The 16,653-nt window shown below is 40.5% G+C and overlaps 1 protein-coding gene across 2 annotated transcripts in view; it reads left to right on the top strand.

Annotated features, from left to right (window-relative positions):
* The window catches only part of Sfmbt2 (Scm like with four mbt domains 2), a 131,775-nt gene that overhangs the window by 104,827 nt on the left and 10,295 nt on the right, over positions 1-16,653 (top strand). For both annotated transcript variants that reach the window (XM_090318857.1, XM_090318859.1), the window contains 4 exons: positions 2,258-2,300; positions 4,485-4,555; positions 5,910-6,049; positions 11,324-11,433. In XM_090318857.1, coding sequence (XP_090174983.1) covers positions 2,258-2,300; positions 4,485-4,555; positions 5,910-6,049; positions 11,324-11,433 — 364 coding nt within the window. The remainder of the gene's footprint in view (positions 1-2,257; positions 2,301-4,484; positions 4,556-5,909; positions 6,050-11,323; positions 11,434-16,653) is intronic.

The following is a 16,653-nucleotide window of genomic DNA, read 5'->3' as shown; positions in this document are numbered from 1 at the left end:
TTGACAAATTCAGCACATACCCATATACACACATTCATAATTTACACTTAGGTGCATTTAAATAGATGCAATAATCATTTTTTGTTTTACTCTTAAATATTATCTTGAAGTAGTTGTACAAAGGAGTGTCTATTTAACAAGTCAGACTATTAACAAGTCAGAATACAATGCATTTTGATCAATGTCACCCCTTCCATTCTTTTCCCCTAAAATTTTAATATATACCATTATAGATCATTATCAAGTCATATGGCTTAAACAATTCTATCTTAATACCTATTAGCATTTATTATTCTACCCTCGTGTATATCAAGGGTATTACTTAAAATTCATGAAGCCTTAACGATAATGGGTTTCAACATTTTGTTAGATTATGTTTCTAGTAGTTCGCTTATGGATATCGAGTGCCAGCTCTGTTACTTTCTTGAAACCAATTCTGTGTCACACTTCTTAATGTTTCTAGGACTTAGCTGTAAACAGATCCCCATCATAGATCACTCCTATTCCCTGCTCTCTCATACTGACTCCTGGCAGAACTACCTTAGTAGGCAAAGAGTTTGGATCATTTTGAGAGGGTGGGTGGGTGGAGAGAGGTATTACTAAGAATCAGTATTCTATATTCAGAGTTAGAATATTTATTTATTTGTTAGTTTATTACATATTCTAGGGTTTGGACACAGAACCTTGGGCTTGTCAGGAATCACGCCTCCAGCCCTTTATGACTTTTTTTTTCCCAGTCATGGAACTTAAACTCTGGGCCTGGACACAGTCCTTGAGCTCTTTTGCTCAAGGTTTGTATTATGCCACTTTGAGCCACAGTGCCACTTCCAGTTTTCTGGATATTAATTGGAGATCCTGTCTGGGCTGGCTTTGAACCAAGATCCTTAGATCTCAGCCTCTTAAGTAGCTAAGATTACAGGTGTGAGCTACCACCAGCAACCTTGACTGGCTATATTTGAGACAAGGTCCCACTATCAGCCTGGGCTCAATTACTGGATCATGAGCCACTATTCTAGGCCATTCTTCTAGGCCACCAAGATGACAGTCACATACCACCTCACCCAGCTTTTTTCTGTTGAGATGAAGTCTTGAGAATTTGTCTGTCAGGACTGACCTGGAACTGTTACCCTCCTAATCTCAGCTTTCTGTGCTGCTGAGATGACAGGCCTGTGCCGCTGTAGCTGCCTCTTGGTTGAGGAATCTCACACATGTATGCTTATACTGGCCGTAGGCTGATCTTAGCCTCCCAAGTAGCTATGATTACAGACATGAGTCACCAGTGCCCAGCAACCCTTTGCTGGGTTTTCTCCATTCCCTCCCTGGAAGCAAAGGAAGCTGGAAGGCTGCAGGTGCTTTTGTTTTTTGGAGTAAAATCACATGGGTCAATGCATTGGTCAATGCATATGCAATAGTGTTTCCTCATTACTTCCCACATTGCTTCTGGGTCTGTTGTGATTTGGCTCCCATCAAGATGGCACAGGATCTGTATGAGGATGATGAAAAGTTATACTTTCATTTACCTTATGTGAAAGTTATAGTATTCATATACTTTGCATATGAATAACTGGAACAGAATACCAAACAATGGATGAAATTTTATTGGGTATTTCTCTTGTTGATTTTCCCATTTATTTTTGTTTGTTTGTTTGCTTTTTTGCTTTAAGGAAGCAAACTTCTTCTCTGTCCCACCAGCTTTAGAAGTTTCAAGAAAACCTATTTACGCTTATGTTGGAAGATGCAGGATTAGCTGTGTCAAGATTGTGCCAAGAGCCCTAGTCTGTTTTTGTTAAGGTGATTCTAATCAATTAGGAAGATAAAATGTCATTTTTTGGTCAATATTTGGCTAAGCACTAACTGTCCTTCCTGAAACTTAGTGTTTTGTTTTAAGTGCATTCTTTTTCAGGCTAATTTGGGAGTTCATTGTTATAAGAATTGTATTTGTCTTAATCACAATTTCTGTGGGGAAAAATAATTTTGGGTAATCGTACATGGAAGAGTTAATGTACATTTATGTGAAGTGCAGTATGAGAGCTCCTTTTTGTCCCAAGTAAGCAGAGCCACAGTGTCACAGTGGTCAGATTAAATGTGCTAAATTTTATTAAGATCTTATGTTCAGTGAATCCATATCTGTTTTATGATAAATTTACATGAAAGTGGGGCTTGACTGAAATAACTTTTCCGTGTTTAAATAGTATTTTTAAATGGGCCTACTATTATACTAAGCCCTGCTTTCTTGTTATTCTTATTTCCTTTATAGCACAAATGAAGAGAAAAATTGCAGTTGTGCAGCCAGAAAAAAAGTATGTTGGTTTTTCTTTTTGTTTTGTTCTCCAAAATGTGCATGATAAATTGGGAAGTACCTTTGTAGATGAATGGAAGTGGCTGTTTTTAATGAGAGTTTCCTGACAAATAGCACACAAGTAAGCAAGTAACAAATAGCACACACTTAATAAATATTGAACATCTATTATGTGCAGGGCACAGTGCCTGCTCTGAAGAATTTACAATCCAAAATTGAATTTTTCCACTTTTATTTTTCTTGTACACAAGAAAAATGCAGGGGCTTAAATTTAGGGTTTAGGTACTGTTCCTTAGTTTTTCAGATCAAGGGTGACCACTCCATCACTTTAGCCATAGCTCTGCTTTGGGCTTCTTGGTGGTTCATTGGATATAAGAGTCCTGTAGACTTTCTTGCCTGTGCAAGCTTCAAACTGCTATCCTCAGATCTCAGCCTTCTAAAATTATAGGCAAAAGCCACTGGGTGGTGGCTTTGCTCTGTGTTTCACATGGCCAGAATGACTCTTCGTGTCCCCCAAGTCCTCAGTGGAAACTGCAGTTCAAATCTAGTTTACGTATTCACCCCCTTCCCTGGCCTGAATTTCCTGAGCACTGAAAGGCTTCATTGTTACCCAATTCTGCTACTTTCCATCTAGATGAGCTCCAGCAGGTTGACTTATCCCTCTGCATCTCAGCACTCTCATCTTTATTAAATATTAACACATTTATTAAATTTCTCTGAATTTGATGAAGATCGAACTCAATACCATGTGAAAACATACTATGGGCTTTGAATTGTTGACAGGATAGAAGGTGGCGCCCATTTTTGGTTGTAATTTAATGAGAAAAGAAGGTGTGAGAGCGAAGTGTTATGAGGAAATATGTTTTTGAAGTTGGAGTGGTTAGCAAGCCTTTTGTGTACTTCAAAATACTTAAAATGCACCAACATGCATATTCCATATAAAATGATTGTGTTTCTTAAGTAAATAAAAACATATGGCTTTAGTGTTAACTGAAAACAGTGCTTTTTTTTCAGATTCTCAAGTTTAAATTTAAATACATGGAAATCAAACAATAAATACAGTGTTATTTTAATGAGAATAACAGCTTTATGGGTATTTTTGTGCATTTTGTTGTATATGCCAGTACTGGGGCTTGAACTCAGGGTGAGAGCCTCTACTACTTGGGCCGCAGCTCCACTTCAGGCTTTTTGGTTGTTAAAGTTCAGAGTCTCTTAGATTTTCCTGTTTGGGTTAACTGCATCACATTAATTCTATCTTAGTTTTCTGAGTAGCCAAGATTATAGGTGTGAGTCACCAGGGCCGGGCAATGTTTAGTTTTAAATGCAGTGACTCTGGTTTATTTACTTGACATAAAGTAGAGATTAGTAATAGACCTGAGATTGAATCTGAATTTGAAGCCCTTAGATTAATGACTCTCAGTGGCCAACTGCATCAGTCAGTTAGGAAACACTCATGGCTGGCTCCTGCCCCCAATATTTCTCTGATTCAGGGGGTCCAGGGTATGCCTGAGAATCTGCATTTCTAACAGAGGCCAGTGCTATGTGTTAGAGGACCACACTGCTGTAAGACCTCAGGTCTCCAGTATTTGTTTACTTTACATTTCTGTGGTTTTATAACTGCGTAGTTGACATTCAGCTAACCCTAGGGACTCCTGCATTCCCCAACTCACTTAATTTTTTTCTTCCGTGGCTACATTCTTTCAAATGTATTCAGCAACTGTTTAACTAACCTGTTTAAAAAAAAACAAAAATGACTTCACATTTGAAAAATCATCCGTTTGTGACTTTTATATTAAGGTCTTGTTTTTGGTGTGGCCATAACCCAGACAGATCTAGAGGTCAGGAGTCCCAAGTGACCAGAAAGTGGTGGTTACCAATTAGACAAGCCATAAAGCCTGACTTTGAGTCAAATCTTAGAACATTAAGTACAGTTCTGTAACAAGACAAGCCCAGCAACAAGAAACTCACTGAGCAGGCAAGCCACTCAGGCACAGCTTGCTTAGGGTCATTAAAACATCTGAGAAGAAGTCTTTTTCTTTTCTTTTTTAAAAACTGGTCTTGCTGGTTTTGTTGCTGGGCCTGTGCACATATCCCATTGTACAATGCTCTTACTTTTGATTTATGTCCTACTTTCTTCTTACATTTGTGTTCAATGATATTTTGTTGTTGTTTTCTTTATCCACAGATTGCCATCCACAGTGCCTGTTGAGAAATTACCTCATGACCTTTGTTTATATTCTCACCTGGACAATCCAGGTATGTGGATCCCTGGCTCTTCCCGATGCATAGCTGTGAGACGTACCTGTAACTGTACGTAGGTCACCATGAATGTGTCGACTTCCAGACCATTTTCTTTTTCTCTGTTATTACTCATTAACAAATAGATACCATTAAAAGAAATTCTTCTGAATGCTATTGGAGGTTAAGATTTCAGGATCATGGTTTGAAGCCACACTGAATAGGAAAGTCAGTGCGACTCTTGTCTCCAATAACTACCTAAAAGCCAGAAGTGGCACTGGACTGTGGACTAAGTGGTAGAACACTAGCCTTGAGCATGAACACACACACACACACACACACACACACACACACACACACACTATCCCTGAGCCCCAGAATCAATATACACCACACACACACACACACACACACACACACACACACACGTCAAAATTCTCTGTATTTGTTTTCTACTTTTTGGTCAGTAGCTCTAGGCAGGTGATCCAATCCGTGGGAAAAGGAGCTATATGCTCCTTGGATAAGGAAATTCATATTTCCAGATTAGTACCATGTGTTAGTGACCATCATACAGAAAAGGAAAGTCTGAAATAATCACTGTTAGGCAAATTCTTCTTCACATTTTATCACCAATTCCACTTAAATTTTTAAATAGTTGCTTAAAACCTTTTGAATTTCAATAGCCGATTATGTATAATATGTTTTAGAATGTAGAAAGTCTTTGTATCTTATAATAACCTTTCAAAGACACCCAGGAGCTGATTTGACTATCAAATCTTACAGTATACATATTTGTACATTAAGTGACACGTGATTATGAATTCTGTCTTCTAAGACAAAGTGAGATTCACCCTGAATTCTAGAATTAGGATCTATGGGTTGTGGCAGAATCCCACACTGCCATATGGTAAAGTGAATCCCACTTTTGTAAAGTGAAAAGCTTTCTGAGTGTAGTTGTTTGTCTTGGAGTTGTTTAGTGATGCCCAGATTGTTGTTGCCGTACTGTTTCTTTTTACATGTCTGAAATACCTCGCACTCACAGGGAAGTTTGTTTATATGTCAGGAAAAGATCAGAACTTCTAAGATATTTTTAGGGGCATAAAATGTCCGGATGTTAGGAAATAATGAAGCTGTCTTGAGAGAAGAAATCATTTGTTTTTCTCTACTTCTCTGCCACAACTTGGAGCTCAAGAGACATCTCCTAAATTAGCATTGCAGTGATGCAGGACCTCGTCTTTTCTGGGACTACTTAGAGTCCCCTTTCTTCACTAACTCCAGATCTCTCATCAATCCATCTTCAGAAGCTTCTTGAGGTGGCCTTAGCATTTGTTTGCAATCCTAAGCATCCACCATCTTGTTCTTCCCCTCCCAGGAACCGTCAATGGGAAGTACGGCTGCCCACAGCTCTTCATCAACCATCGGTGTTTTTCTGGCCCCTATCTGAACAAAGGAAGGATTGCAGAGCTACCTCAATCAGTGGGTCCTGGCAAGTGTGTGCTGGTGCTTAAAGAGGTAAGGTACCTGCCCTACCCTGAGCTTGGTTACCTCATTTCACCAGCATCTTTATTTACGACGTGGACAGGTCCTGTAGCGAATACCAGAGGACAAGTTCATTCATTTGACACTTAGGGAGCACTTCCTTTTTCTCATACTGAGGGCTGAAAGCTAGAGACACAAGATAGAGAAGTAACACACTCTTGCTCAGGAAGACTCACAGTCCAATAGGTAGACATTCTTCCCTGCATTAATGGGAAATAGTACAACAACCTAATAGATTTGGATGAATGCTTTGTGGGAATATACAGAAATTTGGGGGAACATCTATGGTTTTCCTTCCTTAGAAGTAGCTATTTGGCTTCACACATTTGGACGTATGCAATATATTCTATGCAAAAAAATGAGTATCATTTTGCCTGGGAAAGCTCTAGGAGGCCTTTTCCACTTTGTCCACATCGTCTGTAGCCGTGGCCAGCTGAGTGTCACTGTGTGATTGCATTGGTTCTGCAGATACCTACTATGTGTCCACACAGAACCCAGGTTAAGAGGAAGATGGTGACAGGGGAAACAAACAAACTGTGTGCTTTCTATTGGAAGGTGAAAGTTTGGTTGTTGTTTGTGACTCCTTTTCTTCCTTCTGGTACTTAAAAGAAAGTTCAGAGAAAGGTAAGTGGTGCCGGTAGGTTGCAGGAAATGTAGTGATGTCACCAGTTTCTGTGAGCTTGTCCCTTCTCACAGGATAACATCCCATGCCCATGAGTTGAGATTGCTAGGGAGGCAATGAGACCTTTCTACTCACTCATGATACTGAGGCCTATGTGACAGAGTAAGGCAAAAGAAATGAGGCTCAATATTGTGTCAGCTCTACCAAAGTGGAAATCTTGCTTCTGGCTGAAAAAAAAATACAGATAAATACACTCTTCTATCTCAACCACTCTGTCTGTCTGTCTGTCTGACTGACTGTAAATCTGCCAGTCTGTAACTCTTGCATCTGTCTCCCTCTCCTACCTGTCTATTCCCATCATCTATCTTTCCATGTCTATCATCTTTCTGTCTTCTTTACCATCTGTCTATCGATCTCTGCAACATCTGTCCATCATTGTCTCTATCCCTAGCTCTCAGACCTATCTTCTTTATCATCTCTGTCCCTGCTTCCACAGAAGTCAACGATGTGGGGACTGGGGAAGCCAGCACTGGTTTGTATGTATTTCTTTTTATTTATTTGCAACCTCTCTAGGGATTCACATACCAAGGTGCTCAGTCATTCAGCATCCAGTAGATAATTATCGACTCGAGGAGCCCATTGGTAAAGGGAACATAATCTCTCTATTCATTAATTCCTCCAGGTTCTAAGTAATTATTATGCCAGGCACCATGCTGGAGCTTGGAGTCCTGGAGAATAACTTGTATGATCTGTACCTCCATGTGCTACAGAGAGGAGGGGCCTGCTCTTCCCCCTCTTTAGAGTCTAACAGGCCCACACAAGTACAGTTACACAGGTGGAAGATGCACATGGCTGTGTTAGAGCAGTGCTTCAGTTTTGTGTCCCTGAGAGTCAGAAAATAGCTGTATGAAATTTTAAAACCTGGAACCCGATACCATTGTGGGTGCTTTTATAGCAAGCAAGGAGAACAGAATTTCGTCTTCCCAGAGAATTGCCCCCCGTCCCGGGCCTCCTCCTTTATTCTAGATGCTGGTTTACTGCATGCCTGCTTCAGCCCTTTCTCAGTGGCATTGTCTCTGGCTTTGAGACTCCTCTGGGGAGATGACAGACATTAGCCATCTGGGTTAGCAGAGCGTTGGAACATAGATCTTCCGGAAGCAGAAAGAGGAAAGGCGGGTATACGCCCCTCGCCCAGGCCCCAGACTCACCCTGCACTGCCTTACTGACAAGGACATATAGATGCCAAGGAGATCTTGGTGGGTCCAGGAGACTGGAGCCGCATTTGCTCACTGAGCCTCACCTGGCCCCATCATAGACACCAGCCTCAGGTGTTTATGTGATGGATCACCTTCAGTCTGGTCTCTCAAGTGAGAGCCAGTGGTTTGAAATTTCCCTTCACTCATTGTTTGTTATTTCTGCACATCATCGTCCATTTAGCCATTTACTTCCATCCCTGGATACTAACCCTGAGGGTAGCTGGTACGTTGAGAGCAGCCATAGGTTTGTCAGTAGAATGGAGGGAGGTTGAGTTGAGGATTCAGCATCTCATATGAAAGATTTTGGCAGATCACACCAGACAGAGGGAAAATCTTGCCCCGCTGACCCTCCGTGAAGCCCCATATCAAAACCAAAATCTAATGCAGAGCATCCCTCAAATGCATTCTGTTGTGCTTTGCTTGCTGCCTCGAGTAGATGTTGATTTGTATCCTATTGTGAATAATGTGCCCGGCTCAAGTTTGCACATCAACCATGACACTCTTGCCCAGCCTGTGAGGCAGGAGAGTGTCGGGTGCTAGGTACCAGAGGATGTTTGGGAAGAAGGGCAGGAGAAAACCACAAACTGTGTTATAGGACCTTCTCTGCTATTAAAGAAGATAAGACCTTTGTTGACGTTTTTCAGTGATATGCCACAATAGGATTCTGTAAGCAATGAGGATCAGTAACAAAAGCTGTCGACTGGACCTCCATTCACATAGATTAGATGGTGTCCGATGAATTCTGGGAATGAATCAGTCCTTCAGTTTTAGTGAAGAGAAAATAATTTTATCTTCACTCATGGGCACTTACTGAAAGTCTTCTCACAAGTACTTTCTTTAAATCACGTAGATACAACTGCTGCTGTCAGTTACAGCTCCTGATACTGGGAAGGCTGCAGTATGAAGTCTGATTTCTGGGTGCCTGTGGTGTAGGAGGGTGGACAGTAAATGCATAAGTGTTATACTAACAGTAAAGCAATCGGCAAGAATGTGATGAGAGAAAGATGCTTTCGTATGGAGGGTTTTCAACCATCTCTGTGATAAGGATGCTTTCAAAGAAAGGGTGGGTGATGAAGACATCCCAGATTTTATTAGTCAGCTTTCCATCGCTGTAAGAATACCTGAGATAATCAAATTAGAGAGAGCAAAGGTCTCTTTTGACTCACAGTTTCAAAGACTCCAGTCTGTGCTCAATGGGTCCTTTTGAGTGCCACTTACCTCATCACCCTCCCTGTACCTGGACCCTGTTCCCCTTGTCACTGTCGCCAGCACCCTGTACCCTGGTTGCCTTCACAAGGGCTGGCGCTTCCTTGCTTGACCCTCAAAATTTACATTATTTTTATGATTTGCCTAATGGAAGTTTGTCTTGCTATGGAAACAGCTTCTAGGTTTATTGACCACCTGCCTTGCCAGGGCCAGACACAGCCATTTTGAAAGTTTTATATAGGCTGTGGGCTGTGAGCCATTTCTGCAAAATGTGGAACTGCTATGTGATCGAAGATCAGACCAACTAAAACAAAAGTGGTTGCTTTTTTCTCATAATGCACTACATGCATGTAGAAGTGTGCTCTCAACTTGCTTCTTGCAACTTCAAGGATCCAATGAAGCACTGTCCTCCAGTGTAGATTTCTACTCGAGGATGCTCAGCACCTCCTCATACCAGTTTCATGTTTAGATGGCTGACCTGTGACTCCTCAATTCCTTTCACGGAGTAAGCAGCAAACACTAGGACATAATGTCACGGAAACTCTGAAGCAGCTCACAATCCCCACATTTCCCGAGCTCTTGTTGAGCTTGAAAGGGAATGAAGTGACCTCAGGAAAATCCGTGGGAAGAAACCTTAATATCAGGTGCTCTTTAGGCTTTAATTGCTGCCTGTGGTTCAGTTCAGGCTGAACTGAACTCGTGAAGACATGCTCTGTTTACAGTCGCAAAAATGTATTCCAGTATGCGGCAAATAGCATGTCACTCTCGGGATTTCTCAGCTAATCACAGTGAGAAGAATCCGTTGAAATTTTATTGTCTGTTGATAAACACTTGGTGCGTTACTGCAGCCAGTTCTAATTAGCTTTATTTTTAAACTCAAGTTTCTGAAATGGTACTGACAGTAAACAGTAAAATGAGATGATTATTCTAATATAGAAAACATATGTGCACCACAACTGCCTGGATTGCATTGTCCCAGCTGTTAAGTGCCACGACAGAGGTGGGCCTTTTGTGGTGGGTAGTTAGGGGGCAAAAACACTATCCAGACCAAAGTCAACTGCCATGCTGACTGTAGGGTATAATGTATCGTTGGAGTTACATGAGCAAGCTTTGTTGTTTTCAGAGTTCAGTCAGTAAGTGATTCAGGCCATTTATGTTCTTAACCACACATCGATTTCCTTCTTTTTTCATTTTTGCTGGACTGGTCCCAACCAAAAACCAGTATAACTCATAGCTTTGCATCTGTCCAGCGCTCAGAATGTGAATGCAGAGGCCTCTTGGTGGGCAGCAGCCACCTGTTTATTCTTTCGGACTTAAGACTTGGAAATGAGGAAACAGGATATTGAATGGTCCATCTGGTGATCCAGGCTGCCTCGTAAAATGGTCAAGCATTAGATGACTTTCAAATAATTCATTATGTTCCCTAGCAGCATACTCAAAATATCTCCAGACTTCAGACAATCTTGTCTCAGTTTCATTGGTTCCTCTTGAACTGTCTTTCAAAGTAGAATGAAACTCTCAGTCACCTGCCCTCCCAGGGAACCATGCTACTAGAGAATAAACAGCTGCCCTTGGCAAGACTCGAGGTTTTTTTTGTTGTTTTTTTTTCATTTTTTTTTTTTTTTGCCAGTCCTGGGCTTGAGCTCAGGGCCTGAGCACTGTCCTTGGACTTTCTCAAGGTTAGAGCTCTACCACTTGAGCCTCAGCACCACTTCCAGCTTTTTTCTATGTATGTGGTACCGAGGAATCGAACCCGGGTCTTCATGCATGCTAGGCAAGCACTTTAACCACTAGGCCAAACTTCCGGCTCTCGAGTTTTTTGTTTTGTTTTGTTTTTTGTTTTACAAGAATTATCAAGGATTATTAGGCACTCCCAGCTTCTCTAGCTAGCCCTAGGGGTGGTGGATTTTACACCTTTTGAATTACTACATGCCAATTCATCTCAACATTAACCCACAGAGTCTACTAGCAGACTTAATCACAGCTCTTCACTTAACAAGAGTGCCCAGAGAATACCTCTGAAGTGTCAGTGGAGTGGTTTTCAAAGGTGCTTGTTACGCCAGGAATGAACAAGACTGAGGTGCATTAAGGTTATATATACATACATATATATGTATGTGTATATATATATTTGTTTGTTTGTTTTTATTTTTACCCCAACAGGTTCTTAGCATGATAATCAATGCAGCCTACAAGCCTGGAAGGGTATTGAGAGAATTACAGCTGGTAGAAGATGCACACTGGAATTTTCAGGAGGAGACACTGAAGGCAAAGTAAGTGTTTTCAGTTCCGAAACAACAGCTTTTGTGATATTTCACCTGCTGTGTTGGAAGCTCTCATTCTTTATTTTGACATAGCCCAGAGAAAAGGAAATAATTTGAAGTCCATTATTTTCTGCTGTTACAGAATGACATACACTTATGTGTGTGACTTGCAAACATACCATCATTTTTGCCACATCTTAAAATTACTGTGAGCTTTAAGCTTTCTGAGATGAAAAGATTTACTTAACTGATACTTGTTTTTAAAGGTAGTTTACCCATTCAGAATAGAAACTTACTTTCTGTATGAACCAACAGATTGGTTCAAAAAGGAAAAAAAATAAGAAAATGGTATTCCTTTGCATTATTATATTATATTCAGTAATAGTAGTGTTCAATATTGTGACAAGTTTTGTTTAATACCAAGGTTCTCTCCTCTGGGTTTAGAGAATTGGTGAAGATAGCAGGAATTGATCTATTTGATTTGAGTCAAATCAAATGGCCATCAGTAGGTTCTGAATTGACATGCAGTTCTTCTTTTATTTAGAAATAGGCTAAGTGGAAAGATGATATGTTTTCCTTGGCTTTAAGTTTCATGCCTCTGAAAAGGACAGCAGAAATAGCCATACTGTGCTTGAACTTTGGTTACTGAGGAAGTCCATAGGAAAAAATTAATTTGTCATAATAACTTTGTGTTGAATAATTGTTGGTGTCCTGAATGGCCTTTCAATATTTGTTTATGTTCTAATAAAGAGGCATACTGGTTGACTTTTTAAAATCTTCTTTTCTTTTCGAATATTTTTATTATCTTTTAAGTAGTTGTACAGAGGAGTTACCATTCAACAAAGCAGTTTCTGAATACAGTGCATGTTTTCTATTTTATTTTTTGCCGTTCTTGGGGCCTGAACTCTGGGCCTGGACTCTGTCCCTGAGCTACTTTTGTTCAAGGCTAGCATTCTACCAGTAGTAGCACCACAGCACCATTCTGGTGTTATCTGAGTAGTTTACTGGAGACCTTCCTGCCCTGGCTGGTTTCCAACTGTGATCCTCAGATCTCAGCTTCTTTGAGTAGCTGGGATTACAGGAATGACTCATCAGCACCCAGGACATGTTTTCTCTTTATAGTACAAGGATTTGAATTCAGGAACTTGTGCTTGGTAGGCAGATACTCTGCCATTTGAGCCACATCTCCATCCCTTTTTACCTTTGTGGTTTCTTTTTTTTTCAAATAGTTTTGCTTTTTACCCAGGCCGGCCTAGACTACAGTCTTCCTACTTATATTTTTGATGAAGCTGGAGTTTCAGATGTGCATCACTACACTCAGCTACTCTCACATTACTTTTCCAAAATATTTATATAGAGCATCTGAAAAATAGTGCTTTAAAAAAAAAGCAAACACTTTCTGATGTCTAGAGAAGTCTTCAAAGAAGGCACTTGCCCTGTTTATAATGAAGATTGGAAATGCTTGATTATTTCTATGGTCAGTACCAGTTTCTTCTATTCATCCTAGTTTCAGGTAGAGATGGTGAGATATTAGGCTGTTACTCTGACTCCATATCCATTGCCAATCACCCACGTAGCACCCCAGACTCTTCTTAGAACAGCTTTATAATTTCGATTCTGTAAACATCACTGAAGGTCTTATGATGATCTGCCAATGACAAGAGTAGAGAGAATATATGTAAACAAAAAGAGGCTTCATTTGCATAAAATCCAAGTGATACTTAAATGAGCTTCATCCATACCTCAGCAGCAAATTGTTTTTTAGCATTCTTCATTTCTCTGTTTTCTGAAAAGAGGAAGTGGCCAGTCAATGTAGGACATTTCCTTCTAAGGTCACTTTAGGGGTGTTAAAAATCTTAAGCTTTTTTGAAGGATTCAATACCACCTAGGCAACACTTCACGGATGCTGACATAGTGAAAGTACAAAACTCTTAAATTGCATTAAGAGCTCTCCTCTTCCTAAATCAGCCAGAACCTTGCTCCATGACAGGGAGAGTTCATTTTGCAAATGTTGGCACTTATTTTCATGTTACCAAGTCGATCAGAGCTTTTATTAAATCCAGCCTGATATAATCAACACAGACACAGAGCAATTCCAGCCTTGCTGAATTGTAAAGGCAAAGCATTACATCTTATATCAGAGATGGCAGGGAGTTCCATAGCAGAATCTTACACAGCAGCTTCTAATGAGGAAGTGGCTGTCTGAACTGGGTTTCAGCTCCACCAGATCACAGCTGCTAATGATGGGAGGTTTACAGTCAGCACGTGCCTTGCTGTGACAGTCCTGTGTGGTACATCACCTCCTTCCTCCTGATAGGAAGTGACAACTTTTTATAAATTGTGACAACTTTGCCATATTTTCTTTGGTGCAAGCAGGAGGAGAATAAGCCACTTTCTTCCCATTTTGCTGAAAGGCAGAAATGTTTTCTGTCATGGATAAATGAACTTAGCAGGAGGAAGAGCTGCATTTAAGACATTGAGTTGCATTGGTTGTTGTGGAGCTGGAATTAGAATATTAGAAAGAGTCTCTTGAAAAAGGAGGCTGTAAGATGAACCTCAGAGCATTTTGAGTGCTCTGACTTCCCATCTGGGATTGTTCCCTGTTGTTTTCTAAAGATTAATGAACGGCGCATTTACCCAACGGGTTGAAGGTATTTCCCCAAAGATTTTTGGCCTGTAAATAGAAAGAAAACTGCTCTGTGTATACATGTGATCATGCATAATGGCGTGGTAGTTATGTTTTTCCTTCTATTTATCCAGCCAACAGTAGCTTCTAGTCTACTCAGGAAATTATTGCTATATTTGAACAATATGTAATGAGTTGCATGATTTCTCCTCAGTGCATATTTCAAAGCAAAAAAAATAGACACTGTAATGTATGGATCCTAACGTGTATAGCTCATTTCAGTTTTTCTGCAACACAAAGTTTCCTGCTTTCTGATCAATGTAGGCATTATAAATTGACCTACATTATTTTAAATTTCAAGAGGAGGAATTTAGGCTGTACTTTAAGGGGATTTAAAAAAATCTTTCTAGGTATGTTGGAGATATTTAAGTTTGTTTTGCACAAATAAAATCTTGGAGAAAAATTTTAGATTAACTCCTCTTAGAATAGCTTTGGTGCTAACCGTGGCACATCAGAGAAATGGGAAAAAAAAAAAAGGAGGAAAGGGTCACTGCATCTCCAGCAGAAAAACACCTAAGAAATGTGCCCTCTGCATGGCCTGTCACGTGACACATGATTTCAGCTTCTCTATTCCTGTTTACTGAACGTTTTTGCCCCTTCGTAAGGCGAGAGCTGCACTCGTCTGCACTGTAGATGTCCTTTGTGTGGAGGATACTTGATTCATCAAGCTTCCAGTTCATTCATGTACATATCAGTGTGAGCTGACAGGTCCTGATCTTATTCAATGAACTATGTATTTAGTGTCACTTATGTGGATGTTCAGATTGCCTTGGATTTGGCCAATGGGAACCACGTGACAATACCTTCTTGGTCTCTGTCATATCGCCATCATTATTTAATACTTTAAAAAATATTCTGTCTGAACAAGATATCCTAAACTCATCTCCTTCCAGTCCAATACCTGGGATCATCCATTTCCCTGCGGAACCTTGTGCTGGGGTGTTCTAGAAGAAGAGTGGCCCTATCTGGGGGGAAAAAAAAACTGGCTCAAACTGGCCCTTGCCCAGCAAATACAAATCCCCCCATCAGTCCCGAATACCACCACCAAAAAGAGGAAAATGGGCTCACGGGTGGCATTTCTGCTCAGAGAACCACAGACCTTGGGTTTTGAGGGGAGACTGGCCTCCTGCATTGCCTCTGCCCAGTGCACCCCAAGTTTCCAAGTCCCGTAGAAAGCAGGTTCGGGGCCTGCTCTCATTGTTTGCAGTCTGGTCTCATTAAGCCATTCTTTTTTTAATTTTGAAAGAAAGAAATACTTTAATACTGATATCAAAATTTTGTAAAGATATATTCAGTATATGTATGGGAGAAGGTCTGTACATCTGATACCTTTCCATTTCCACACATGAATGCACCGTCTTGTCCAATTTAAACATTAACTGTACTTATGAGAAAAATCAATGTTGTATGAGTATATATTTGCCAAACCTCCTTCACATAGTCTTTTAAAAAGTCACATATTATCAAAATATCATGGCTCTTCATATTGAATGTTATTATTTCTGTTCAAAAGTATTTTTTATTAAAGAATTAACATGATTTTTACATCATATTTCAAATGATGGATTTAACAAACAAGTTTTCAAGAAGGGAGTCCCTATATACAATTACTGGCACTTAGATTTTAGAACATAATTAAAATTAGGCTGAGGGTTTGTATGTCATAGATACATATTAGTCTATGTAATAAAGCATTATGTCTATAGAGTCATAGGTTTTTATGTCTATCTAGTTGTGTTTATATTTCCAATACCATGTCCATAGCATTGGGTACGCTCTTGTACTGTGTGGATCTAATTGCCACATATTAAGGATACCATGTGCCCTTTGTTCCTTTGGTCTTGACTTGATTCACTCTAGATTCATCCACTTCCTCAGTAAGCCATTCTTAATCCTTCCAAAACCCCAGTGCCCAGATGCCAGCCAGCAGCCTCTGGCCTGCTTCATGAACATGAATGCACACATTCATATTAGGATTGCATTTCCAGCCCCGTCTAACGTTCCAGGTGTTTCCTATCCTGTCTTTTCCCCTCCCACTCATATATATATATATATATATATTATATATATATATATATATTCTCCTGAACACCTGGCTCCCCTGCTTGTTCCTCTCTCCCAGGATGAGTGTATCTCACAGCGGGTGGCTGAAGGGCCCTTGGGGCCTTTGAAAGGGAGAAGAGGCAACAGCACAAGGCAGATGACAGGAGTGACTTATGATAAAGGCTGGCAGTAGTTCTAGGGCTAGGAACACCCTCAAGGCTACCCTGAGTTGGGCCCAGGTAGCCCTTGCTTTTCACTTGTTCCCCAGACTGTCTGGGAGCTCACCTCCAGGGCTAGGGCATCAAGAACTGCCTGCCGGCAGCCCTGGCAGCATCTGGGATGACCACTTCCTCAAGGAAGACACACAGTAACCCCAGCTTCTACACAGACAAGGGCAGGAGAGGCTGGAGTTTTAATTTTCGTACCTCTAGATGGGCTTTTGCTAATGATGACAGGTTCTACAGAAATGCTTTCACTCGGTCAGCACTGACGAGGCAGGA

This window comes from Megascapheus bottae, chromosome 26 (assembly GCF_031878675.1).
Source record: "Megascapheus bottae isolate mThoBot1 chromosome 26, mThoBot2.hap1, whole genome shotgun sequence".
Taxonomy (NCBI): Eukaryota; Metazoa; Chordata; class Mammalia; order Rodentia; family Geomyidae; genus Megascapheus; species Megascapheus bottae.
The sequence above is the reverse complement of the archived record's forward strand: the minus strand, read 5'-3'. Positions and strand labels throughout refer to the sequence as shown.